Source organism: Petromyzon marinus, chromosome 30 (assembly GCF_048934315.1).
Source record: "Petromyzon marinus isolate PM22_M1 ecotype Great Lakes invasive population chromosome 30, UKy_Petmar_22M1.pri1.0, whole genome shotgun sequence".
In the NCBI taxonomy this organism is placed as follows: Eukaryota; Metazoa; Chordata; class Hyperoartia; order Petromyzontiformes; family Petromyzontidae; genus Petromyzon; species Petromyzon marinus.
In genome coordinates, this window is record NC_133696.1 from 8,604,330 (window position 1) to 8,616,234 (window position 11,905).

Genomic DNA, 11,905 nt, shown 5'->3' on the forward strand with positions numbered 1-11,905 from the left:
AATTTAGTTTTCTTAACATTTAACAATGAGAATCTTGATTTAGACTGGGGGAATACGATGAGCTATGAAGCTCTTTTTCACAGCCCTGTACTTATTTGAGGCCGAGTCGAATTGAACTCGGCGCAGTGCGCTAACCACCGCATTAACCATTAACAACGCATCACGAGCTGATGTGGTGCAATGGCTAGCGCACACTGGACTTGCAATCAACCAAAGGTTGCGGGTTCTATTTGAATCCGGACGGGTCAACGGGATACAGCAACAATACAAAAAGATGTGCCAAAGAGAGAAGAGGCAAGCAATTTGTTTGAGTCTTTCGGTAAAGTCACGTAGATAGGTTCAAAGAAAAAATATAATTTTTATTAAACTACGACGTCTCGATCACAACACAAGCGTTCGTCATCAGGAAGAAAACAGAGGGGGAAAAGCTGCTGAGGCAGTCTGTTTTAAAGGTTTAAAATGGGTGTAGCCCAAGGGACGTAAACGAAGTGGGCGGGGCTAGTTATGTTAATGTAATAAATTAGCATGTTAATGTAAGATCGGAGGGTGTTAATGTGAGAGATGAGCATGTTAATGGGAGATCGCAGAGCAGCAACGTCGAGCTTGGCGAGCGAGGTGGCTGTGTTAATGTGGGAAATTTAACCTGTTAATGTAAAATTCGAGAGCCGAAAATAACAACTAACATTGGAAGCTGGTAGGATGGGAACGTCACAGCCAGTTATGACTTAAACTGGTTGATAACGTCCTTCCAATGATTGCTCAGTTTATACCCATCTTCTCGATTGAAGTTGTGTCTGTGTCTGTATATGTGGATGGCTTCATGCACGAATCTTTGTTGATAGCCAGTGGGTTTGCAAAGTACCTTCGTCTTAGAGAAATCTAGCAGCAGAGGGTTTTAAGGAAAACTGCTGGGTTGGTTACGATTCAAGATGTCGAATTGGTGATGATATTGTTGGTTTTCGTAACGACGCTGTTGGTGGGATCTCTTTGAATCGTTGTATAGCTACCATCAGTAAGTAGGTCCTGAATTTTGTTATTGTATGTGGTTTTGTCCATGATGACTGTGGCATTGCCCTTGTCGGCTGAGAGGATGACGATGTCATCTCTCTTTTTTAATTTGGAAAGCTCAATGCGCTCATCCTTACTGACGTTGTCTTTGGGTTTTTGAGGATTGCAGCGATTTCCCGATCTTGGCACGTCTGCAGTGATGTGTCCCAACATCACTGCAACATCACTGCAACATCACTGCTGCAATCCTCAAAAACGCTAAGACACCTATTAGCAACCCACCGTGCGTAACGGGGGGGGGGGGGGTGACACTCGAAGCTCCACACAGATTCATTCCAGAATCCCTAGCTGACATCTCCTTGGCATCTCGCAGCACACCCACAGTCAACCCGTGGCGTGACAGAGCCATCTAGTGGCATCCCAGCAGCACTCACGGCAGCGTTAAATTAAGACTTCGGGTCAGGGTCTGTGGTAAGGGGTCAGCCAGAATCAGTGGCTGTGGTTAGGGCTACAGTCAGTGGCTCTGGTTTAGGACCGCAGTCAGTGGCTCTGGTTAGGGTCGCAGTCAGCGGCTGTGGTTAGGGCCGCAGTCAGTGGCTGTGGTTAGGGCCAGAGTCAGGGGCTGTGGCTCGGTCCAATCAGTAGCTGTGGTTGGAGCAAGTGGCTGTTGTGAAGTCTGGGGTAGGAATAGGCTCAGGGCTTGGCTGTTTGAAGGAGAGATCTGCCCCAGTAATTGAGCGAGGCTTTCTTTGTGAAGCATGTCACTCCGTGCGTGTCGTCATCGCCAGTCATTTCAACATCCATGCTGACAATCTATGAAATCCCCTCTGTGTGATTCCAAATCTCTCAAATGATTATTTAATCTCCCACCCCAACATCCCTGGTCTCCTTCCAACACCAACCCCACCACTCTCTCTCTCTTGGGCTGGCGGTGATGTTGCCCCATGGTAGCTCAATGACCGCTTGTTACAGAGGTCAGCGGTTCGATTTCCCGCGGCCGCCCTAGTTATAACTGCGGGTGTACTAACCATTAACATACTAGGCGTCTTCCGCTTCAGAGTGGACGCCAAAGGCCCCATGATGTACAGAAATTCGCAAGAGGAGGCCCCAAGAGGCTGCCAACGTCAATGCCAAAATGTGTACATTGACACCGCAACTTATTCAACTGGGATCACACACACACAGCAGCAGCAGCAATCATCACCCCTCCTGCAAAAAAACTTGGCAGGACCCTACTGAAAAAGGACTCGTGAGACTAGGCGAGCCTTTTACTGGGTAAACAACCTCTCACCACAACCCCACCTGCCACTGATTAGTCGCCGCCGCATCATCAAATCTCTCTCCTCCACCCTCCGCTGTCCACCCACCTCCTCAGAGGGCCCATAGCCTTCTCGCAGCCCAAGCCACGTGCCTACTATTCCAGGCTACGACCCAGGAAATATTCCGTTGGGAATTAAACACCGAGTGTGCACGTACGAGTGTGTCTGTATGTACGAGTGTGTCTGCATGGTATGTACGTGCGTGTCTATATGCGGGGACAAATGCCGCAACGGTAATAAACACGCTGTGCTTCGAGATCGGTGAACTGAGTTCGATTTCTGCTCATGGCCACCAACAACAGTAACAATTATCTGAACCGGTCCTGCTGCCTCCGCTAAGTCGACTCATCGCCACCGGGGAGACAAAGGCGGTCGGGCGTGGTGCTGGTCACCCACCCCCTCGTGTGCCGTGCCCACGGTCTTCAGAGGTTCTCGCGAACAGCACTTGCCCCCAGGAGCCTGCTAAGGCTATAACGAGGGATCTTTTGTCGTTGTGCGTCTTGTGTCTGGATTCGTGTGCGTGGATTTGAACCCAGGAAGAGCCCATTCATTCGCAGCCCTGCGCGGTGCTCGCAAACACTCACTCTCACCAACAGGCTGTTCGAGGCTATAGGCGGAATCTGTCTTTATCCTTGAGCCGGGCGTAAAGTCGATCACCATTCCCACAGCCACCCCCCTTCGTGTGCCGTTCCGGCCCTTCAAATCAGCACTTTGACCCTCCCCGACAGTCTCTTAAAGGCTATATTGAGGGCAATTTTTTTGCGCGCGCGTGTGTTTGTGTGTTTGTGGGTACTGTATTTCGTTATGCGGGCGGTTGGCTGTAAATGTTCGTGGCTGGATGTGTCTGTCGTGACACCATATCTAACCCCGCCACACACACACAGCCTCCCGCGAGTCCACGGTGGGGGCTGGGTTATTTTGGGCTGGGTCTTGTGTATCCGCGTGTCTTGCACACATCCCACACCACACACACACCCACATACCCCTCTCCTGTCCGTCACCACGTGGGCTAACACCGCCCCCATAGCCTTTAACCGGCTGTTTGGGGCAAGTGTCGTGAACAAAGTCGTAGCACCGATGCAGGCGGGCACGGCACACGAGGGCGTGGATGGCCAGCGCCGCGATTCGTCTGCCTGGTGGCGATCAGGGCCGGATTAAGGCACGGGGGGCTTTAGGGGCCTGCAGCCCAGGGGGCCCTCCGCCAGATGAAGGGCCCTCCAGATATTGAAGTGAAAAGTTATTTCACTTGTGAATTCTGAATTTTATTTTATTTGTTGTTAACGTTTATTTACAAAAAAAATAAACGTTATTTTTTTTAAACTTAACTTTGTTTTCCTTTTGAAAATATTAATTGGGGGGGGCCTCACAATCTTAATCCGGCCCTGGTGGCGACGTATACACACCGCGCACCAGGTAACTAATTTGTGGCCGAGTCGACCTAGGGGGAGGCCCAGGACCGGTTCAGATAATCGTCACCGTTGGTAGCCATGAGCGGGAATCGAACTGGGTTCGAGGCCCAGCGCGCTCATCGCTACACTCAAAGAGACAAAGATCCCCCGTATAGCCTCAACAGACTGTAGGGGCAAGTGCTGTTAAGCTGTTAAGCGAGCCTTCATAGGTGCTCACCTATGAGCACCTATGAAGGCCGCACGGTATACGAGGGGGTGGGTGGCCAGCACCACGCCCGACCACCTTTGTCTCCCCAGTGGTGATGTTTACACACCGCACCAGGTACTCATTTGAGGCTGAGTCGACCTAGGGGAGGACCGTTGGCCGTGAGCGGGAATCGAACCCGGGTCGCCAGGTTCGTAGCGCAGCGCGCTAACCGCTACACTACCGCTCCCCACACTCAACACACTTGGACACACACACACATCATATACACATACACGCCTGCAGACATACCATCTCGCACATATAGGCACACACAAAGTTCCCATTTTAGACTCGTGCGCTTCAGGGCCAAAGGCGAGTGAATGAGTGCCTATTAAGGTCGGCACGGCACACGAGGAAATGCTCTGAGCAGTCCTCTTGTTATGCGCGTTATGTGCGCGGAGTGGGTGTGGTGTGGAAAAACGTAGCACCAACATCATGTATGTGTGTGAATGTTGTGTGTTTCTGTGCCGTGCCGGCCTTCGTAGGTGTTCGCTAACAACACTTGCCCCGACAGTATTTGTTTAAGGCTATGCTGGGGGGTCTTCGTCTTTGTATGTCTGGTGCGTATGTGTGGAGGATTTCTGCACACTTAGCAGTATGCTGTAATCTATGATCTTTCTGCAAACTTAAGCCGGAAACACACAGGCAGTACACAACACGTGTGTAAAGTGTAGACACAGCACAGCAAACCATCATGTGTGCTTGCACACCACCCAATGTGTGTAAGTACACCACGGCAGACCACGTGTGTAAACACACATCACGTGTGTAAACACGCCACACCACGGGAAGATAGGGACTACAAACTAAATGTATCATCTGCACAGAAACATTTGATAGCTGCTACCTCCATGCCTCTCCCAAACTATGCTGACATCAAATACACCTCGACAACCGCTTTAGATTTGCTAAATTATTTATTTCCGACTTCATCCTACAAACTAACCACTCCAATCATCACTGTGGCCTTTGATCCTAGACCGGTTATCACCTCATCGAACTCGGAGGGAGTCACTGGGAGTCACTGGGCCAAGTTCCTTTTCAATGGGGCGTCACGGCGGAGAGATGTTTACTACCTCGCCTGGTATACAGGAGGTTGCGGGTTCGATCCCGACCCTGACGCCTGCTCTATATTAGGAGTTTGCGGTGTCTCTCTCGCCGTGGTCGCGTGCATTTTTCTCCGGGTCCTCCGGTTATTTTTCCTCCACATTTAGAAACATGCGTTTAGAGTTTTCGGCTCCGATAAATTTCCACAATAAGCCACTTCGTTGAGCTATCATTTGTGGCCAGGCCGCTTCTGAAAAACAGCAATATAAACCAATCTATATACCGTAGCTCAGTGGGCCTTATCTGGTAAAATAAAAAAAAGTTTCGATTTAATTAAATGGATACACACATAACTCAGTCCGTTACCTTTACAAATTATATATTACAAAAAACCCTGAAATATTAGATGTCCAACAGCACTAAAGTTAATTGTACCAAGGACACAAAACTCACGTGGTACTCACTCATTCTATGTCAAAGCCCCAAACACGTGAAATGCCATCGCTTCCCTGAGACTCGCACAGACCCTATAACTCACACAGAATACAACAGACTCACACACTCACAGGGTCACACAGAGACCCGTAGGCGCACACAGTACATCCATAGACACACAGAGAGCCCCACAGATTTACTCTCACAGAGACCCAGAGTCGGTGGAGACCCCACTGGGCATGCTACTCTGGTAGGGCCCTGAACTGTTTTAAAATGCCATTGGGCTCCTCTTCCATCTACACCAGAGTTTGATGCTGAGCTGTCGATTCTTCGAAACTTGTATTTTTACTGCATATATCCTTGTTTGTTACATATTAGTACAACAGCCATCCTATATTCGACTATGTCTGTAACGTAATGTTAAATTGTGCTCTGATCAGTCTAAAAATAATCTGCCCGAGCCGACTTTCCGTTACTGAGAATGTATGATTTAACATTGATTTATGTTTCACAGATGTTTTGCTCCGACTTTTATTTGAGCAAGTGAGACTTATTCTGTTACACTACTCTTGAGTTCTCGCCTGGCTAAACAAATAAACCCGAACTTAAACGTGTAAACACACTCACCACAACACGTGTGTAAACACACTCACCACACCACGTGTGTAAAACACACTCTCACCACACCACGTGTGTAAACACACACTCACCACACCACGTGTGTAAACACGTTCACCACATGTATAAACACGCCACACAACTCCACGTGTGTAAACAAACCACACCACTGTGTTAAACGCATTCACCATACCACGTGTTATGCAAATTGTACACTGTACACACTGATCACACCACGTGTTTACCACCGCGCACTGTCCACCACGTGCGTTCACGCATGGGTTCACCCGCACCACGTGTCCTTGGGCACTCTCCAACACCATGAGTGGCTAGCTACTCAGCTCACAGTAACCACTCACCGCCTCTTTGCGCGCCCACCCACCCGCACGAACACCCCTGAAATATAACAGCTCTATAGTTAATTGTACAAAGGCCGTCTGAAATAGTATTCCTTCCGATATTAGGAAGCCACTGGAACCATTCACTTTTTAAATCCAGATTGACAACGTATTTCATTAAAGCAGCTTGTTGTGTTTAGTTTGTTGTCCTACCTCCGCACCTCCGATTAGCACGTTTGGCTACGTACGGTGCGAAAGAGGTTCTACATACCGAGGCCCATAGACCTCACACAGAGCGTGCGTTTAAACCAAACCACCATCGATCCGAGCCATAATCACTCCAGCGCGTAAATACCGCAACATCATCACAACACGTATCTAGACGCACAACTCGCTCGCTCACCACGCCATGTGTTCCAACACTCAGGTCGAGAGCACCATGCATTCCACACACTCGCCACAATCACTAAGCACACGTAAGACGCGATGTGGAATGAGTCTTCATACACAAAATAGAAAGATCCCCCCCCCATCCATGTTGGGGCAAGTGCTGTTAGCGAGCACCTATTAAAGCCGGAACGACACACGAGGGGGTTCGTGTGGCAGAAACTACGCCCAGCCGCCTTTGTTTCCCCAGTAATGATGTTTCACACACACCGCATCATGCAGTTATTTAAGGCTGAGTCGACCTAGAGGGGGGGGGGGTCCTCGGACCGGTTCAGAAATTCACCACTGATATTGTTCGCAGACTGGGAATACGAACTCGGGTCGTCGTATTTATGGCGCAAGCGCGCTAACCACGACGCTACCGCTCCCCATACAAAGCCATACAACACACGCCACTTGGGGAGAACATTGGGAGGCGCACAGGTGTGGTGAGCTCACACCTCGCGGCAGGATAGCGCACGGTCACGGTCCCAATGGCGCTGTTAAAATGTGACGTTCCTCACCACTAAAGCTGGCACTGTGAATTGACACCAACCCCACCCACCCCCGCACACGTGCGCAGGCGTGTACACGGTTCTGGTGGACATCCTCACAAGCACAGCAGGTGATACTTGAACCCACTGGACGGACCGGCGTGTGGTCTGGACTATCCCGCCACTGGTGCACGCACACGCACACACACACCATGTACGTATGTTGAACTTCTTTCGCACCGTACGCAGCCAACCACGCTAATCGGAGGTGCGGAGGTGGGGGAAACAATGGACATTGAGTACAGGTGTGGCAGAGAAGACGTGGACACGTGTATCTAGATACTACACGTTGAGGACAGTTGTGTACAGGTACAACGTGTGTACGGGTGTGTCCAGACAGAAAGTATTGATTACACGTGTGCACAAAGGTGGCAGGAGTGGTTTCAGATGCAAGGCATGAAAGAGAGGTTCGTGTACAGGCAAGGCGTGTATATAGATGTGTCCATACACAAACACATTCAGCACAGGTGTGCTCAGACAAATATGGACAGGTATCTCCGTAAAACGTAATGACAGGTGTGTACAGGTAATATAAATATGTACCAGATGCCTCCGGATAAGACATCGATCACAGGTTTCCACAGCTAAGACGTGCACAGGTGTGTACACGTCATGCCTGTGTTTATAAAAAAAACACACACAACGATCCCCCCCCCGTATATCCTCAACAGACTTTTGGGGCAAGTGCTATTAGCGAGCACCTATGAAGGCCGGCACGGCACGCGAAGGGGGTGGGTGGCCAGCAACCACGCCCGACCGCCTTTGTCTCCCCCAGTGGCGATCTTTACACACCGCACCAGGTACTCATTTAGAGGCTGAGTCGACCTAGTGGAGGCCCACGACCAATTCAGATAATCGTCACCGGTGTTTGGTTCGCGAGCGGGGATCGAACTCGGGGTCGCCGGTTTCGTAGCGCTGCGCGCATCAACGGCACAGGTGAAACAGGTGAAATTAAACCTAAGCGCTTTGTGTACAGGTGCGTGCAGGAACGAGATGATTGTCATTGCTATTACGCGTGTTCACCCAGGAGGGTCCTGGCTGGTTTTCGCAGGAGAGGCCGATGATTTACTCGGTGCATTCCGAATGTGCAATGCATGTTGAACTTCGTTCGCACCGTACGGAGGTAATACGTACTGTGCACCGACACACGCACACAGCACGTCAAGAGCAGCCGTGGGATGTACAGGAAAACGAGTCCTCGTGCATAGACGCACAGCAGGATGGAGGAGCGGTGGCGCAGTGGTTAGCCACGGCTATCGTCACCGTAGAGTGATATCTCAACTGGTTGTGAGCCTCCCTTCCCCCCCACCGTCACCCATCCACACATTTACCGGCGTGGTGAAGTATGGTCAAAATAGCCCCACACGACCGGCACGGTGTATTAATAACAGAGGGCAGTGAATAAATGAAACACAGATCAACATCGAGAACAGACACACACACGGCGTTGTGCTGTACATAGACGAACACACAATGGCATTGAGAACAGACACACAGCAAGACGTCAACAACAATCGCGCCGGTGATTTCACCACTGCGCTTGTGCCAGGCTAGGTGCACTTTGAGGCCGTCACGTGAAGTGTGGATAGTTCGATGTTGGCAGGAGGTGACGGGACAGATGTTTTGGGTTGACTGACAGATGCTCCACAAGCCTGAACAGACTGTAGGGGCAAGTGCTGTTAGCGAGCACCTATGAAGGCCGGAACGGTACACGAGTGGGTGGATGGCCAGCAATACGCCCGGCCGCCTTTGTCTCCACTAGTGGCGATGTTTACACACCGCACCAGGTACTCATTTGAGGCTGAATAGACCTAGGGGAGTCCCAGCACTTTTGAAGATAGTTGTCACTGGTGTTGACCGTGAGCGTGAATTGAACTCGGTTTGCCGGGTTCGTAACGCAATGCGCTAACTACTGCACCACCGCTCCCCCAAACACAGTAGCATCAACACAAACACAACACACACGGCAAAGACATTAACACGCATACACATCAATCAATAAAGACATAAACAAAGACAATACATTCACGGACATCAACACACATACACGTCAACACACATTAACACGCACATCGACACAGCAATACAAAGACACATCAACAACACACACCCATCATCACACACACACAGCCATCATCACACCCATCATCACACACACACACCCATCATCACACCCATCATCACACACACACACACACCCCCATCATCACACCCATCACCACACACACACGCGCACCAAAGGACACTACCACACACACACACGTGTCACACACGTTGACACTTGCGACCCCCAGACGGGACAGCACGAACCCACACGTGGGGGGGACAGGCGGACCCCACTGATTCACTCACCAACACAAACACACACACGCACGAGGTGTGCGCCCTTCACGCACAGACAGGCGGACAGACAGGCGGACAAGGCAACGTGTTGCTGGGGCGAGCGGTGTCTGTGTGAGGTTGCCCCGCCGCAGTCTCTCACCTTTCTTGCTCCGCTCGGAGGAGCCCCGCTCGGAGGAGCCCCGCTCGGAGGAGCCTCGCTCGGAGGAGCCCCGCTCGGAGGAGCCCCGCTCGGAGGAGCCCCGCTCGGAGGAGCCCCGCTCGGAGGAGCCTCGCTCGGAGGAGCCCCGCTCGGAGGAGCCTCGCTCGGAGGAGCCTCGCTCGGAGGAGCCCCGCTCGGAGGAGCCCCGCTCGGAGGAGCCCCGCTCGGAGGAGCCTCGCTCGGAGGAGCCCCGCTCGGAGGAGCCCCGCTCGGAGGAGCCTCGCTCCCCTCGCCCCGCCGACATCACCGGCCGTGTTGACAGCGCACGGCGCGCTGGGGGGGGCGGCAGCGCCTTTATAGCGGCTGACGTCACACAAGAGGGGGGCGGGGCGACGGAGGCGACGCCCTCCCTCGCGGTGACGTCGGCTTGTGGGTGAGCGTGGTGAGTCGGGAACGCCGATCGCCCACGAGTTCGATTCCCACTCACGGTCAACGCCGATGAGGATTATCTGAACTGGTCCTGGGCCGACTCTCGGTCGAGCATTCGATGAAGGCGGACAGGCCTTCATCGGTGCTCGCTCACGGCACTTTCCACAGCAGTTTATTCAAAATGTATTCAACTTTACAGGGGATCTTTGTTTGTGGGCGGGGCCTAGCCCGTCACATTTAGCCCCGCCTACCTCTTGCAGCTCGCCAACGCATGTGCCCGAAACGTCGAGTATTGCATATTTTTCCTTTTAAAGTCCAGTACGCAGTGTTATTGACGAATGGATTCAGTCTTTTTTTTTCGGTGGAGTTCATTTTTTTTAATTGGCCAAAAACATAAACAAAATAAAAACAGCGTAAAACCCTTCTGAAATATGATCCTACGACCAAGCGTGGCTTTCGTGGATAAGTTAATTAATATTAACCTAGCATAACCCCGGAGCAGCCTATAACACCTATTATGCATGGAAGTCACCCATCCAAGTGCGATGCAGGCGCAATCATACCTGGTTAGCTTACGGCCTTACGAGATTGGGCGAATTTCGAATAATTTGATAACCATTGTTGTTATCATTGCCGAATTCTCCGGATTATAAAACGCACCCATAACCCACCCATTCTACATTTTAAATAAAGATGCTGAGTGTGCTTCTTATAATCCGGTTGATGTGTCTGTGTGTGTGAGACCACATCTTGTGTGTGCTGTTAGCGTGGTGCTCGCTAACAGCACTTGCCCCTACAGTCTGTTAAGGCTATACGGGGGATCTTTGTCTTTGTCTTTGTGAGACCAGGGTCTATTAGAACTGTATTGAAACCGGGGGGGGGGGGGGGGGGGGATGTGGAGTGCGTCTTACTTTCCGGAATGCCTTATAACACTGCGCTTGATACTGCACTTGATACCCTGTGACCAGGTCAACGATAGTGTCTCCTGTTCAAGGGAGTCCCATAGTGCCAAGCAATACATGTTGCCTGTATCTTTGACGAACGAACAGTACTATAAAGAGTACCATGTAGCAAGAGTACCATATACGCGGTTGGCTACGTACGGCGCGAAAGAAGTTCAACACACATACACATGAACACATGATGTGGTGCTTCTGCTGCTGCTACTTTTGGCAGTGGTGCCAAAGCACAGATAACAACACAATTCAACACACTCCTCAACAACACTGTCACCTTAAAATAAAACATTTCATGTAATCGGCGACGTTTTGAGCAATGGCCCTTGGATGTGCTATAAAGGAGTGTTGCCCAAAAACGTTGCCGATTGTAAATTTGTAGCTTTTAGGGCCAGTGTTGTTTACGAGTGTTTAGAGTGTATATCCAAAGTCTCTGAAGGGGTGGGGTTTCTTTAGAGCTCCCTCTAGAGAGGAAAGGGATTTCTCCAGCGGTGGATAAAAGCAAGAAATTGCAGGGCTGCGCCTTTGGGGCCGTCCATAAATGACGTCACGCACCTGGGAGAGGGGGGGGGGGCAGACATTTGTGACGACGTGTGACGAGGGGGGAGGGATGAGAAATGTGACGTCACATATAAAT

General features: G+C 50.9%; 1 protein-coding gene across 2 annotated transcripts in view; it reads right to left on the bottom strand.

Annotated features, from left to right (window-relative positions):
- PFKFB3 (6-phosphofructo-2-kinase/fructose-2,6-biphosphatase 3) overlaps positions 1-10,217 on the bottom strand; it is a 48,862-nt gene extending 38,645 nt beyond the window's left edge. For both annotated transcript variants that reach the window (XM_032963426.2, XM_032963428.2), the window contains exon 1: positions 9,884-10,217. In XM_032963426.2, coding sequence (XP_032819317.2) covers positions 9,884-10,187 — 304 coding nt within the window. In that variant the 5' untranslated portion in view covers positions 10,188-10,217. The remainder of the gene's footprint in view (positions 1-9,883) is intronic.
- Between the last annotated feature and the right edge of the window lie 1,688 nt (positions 10,218-11,905).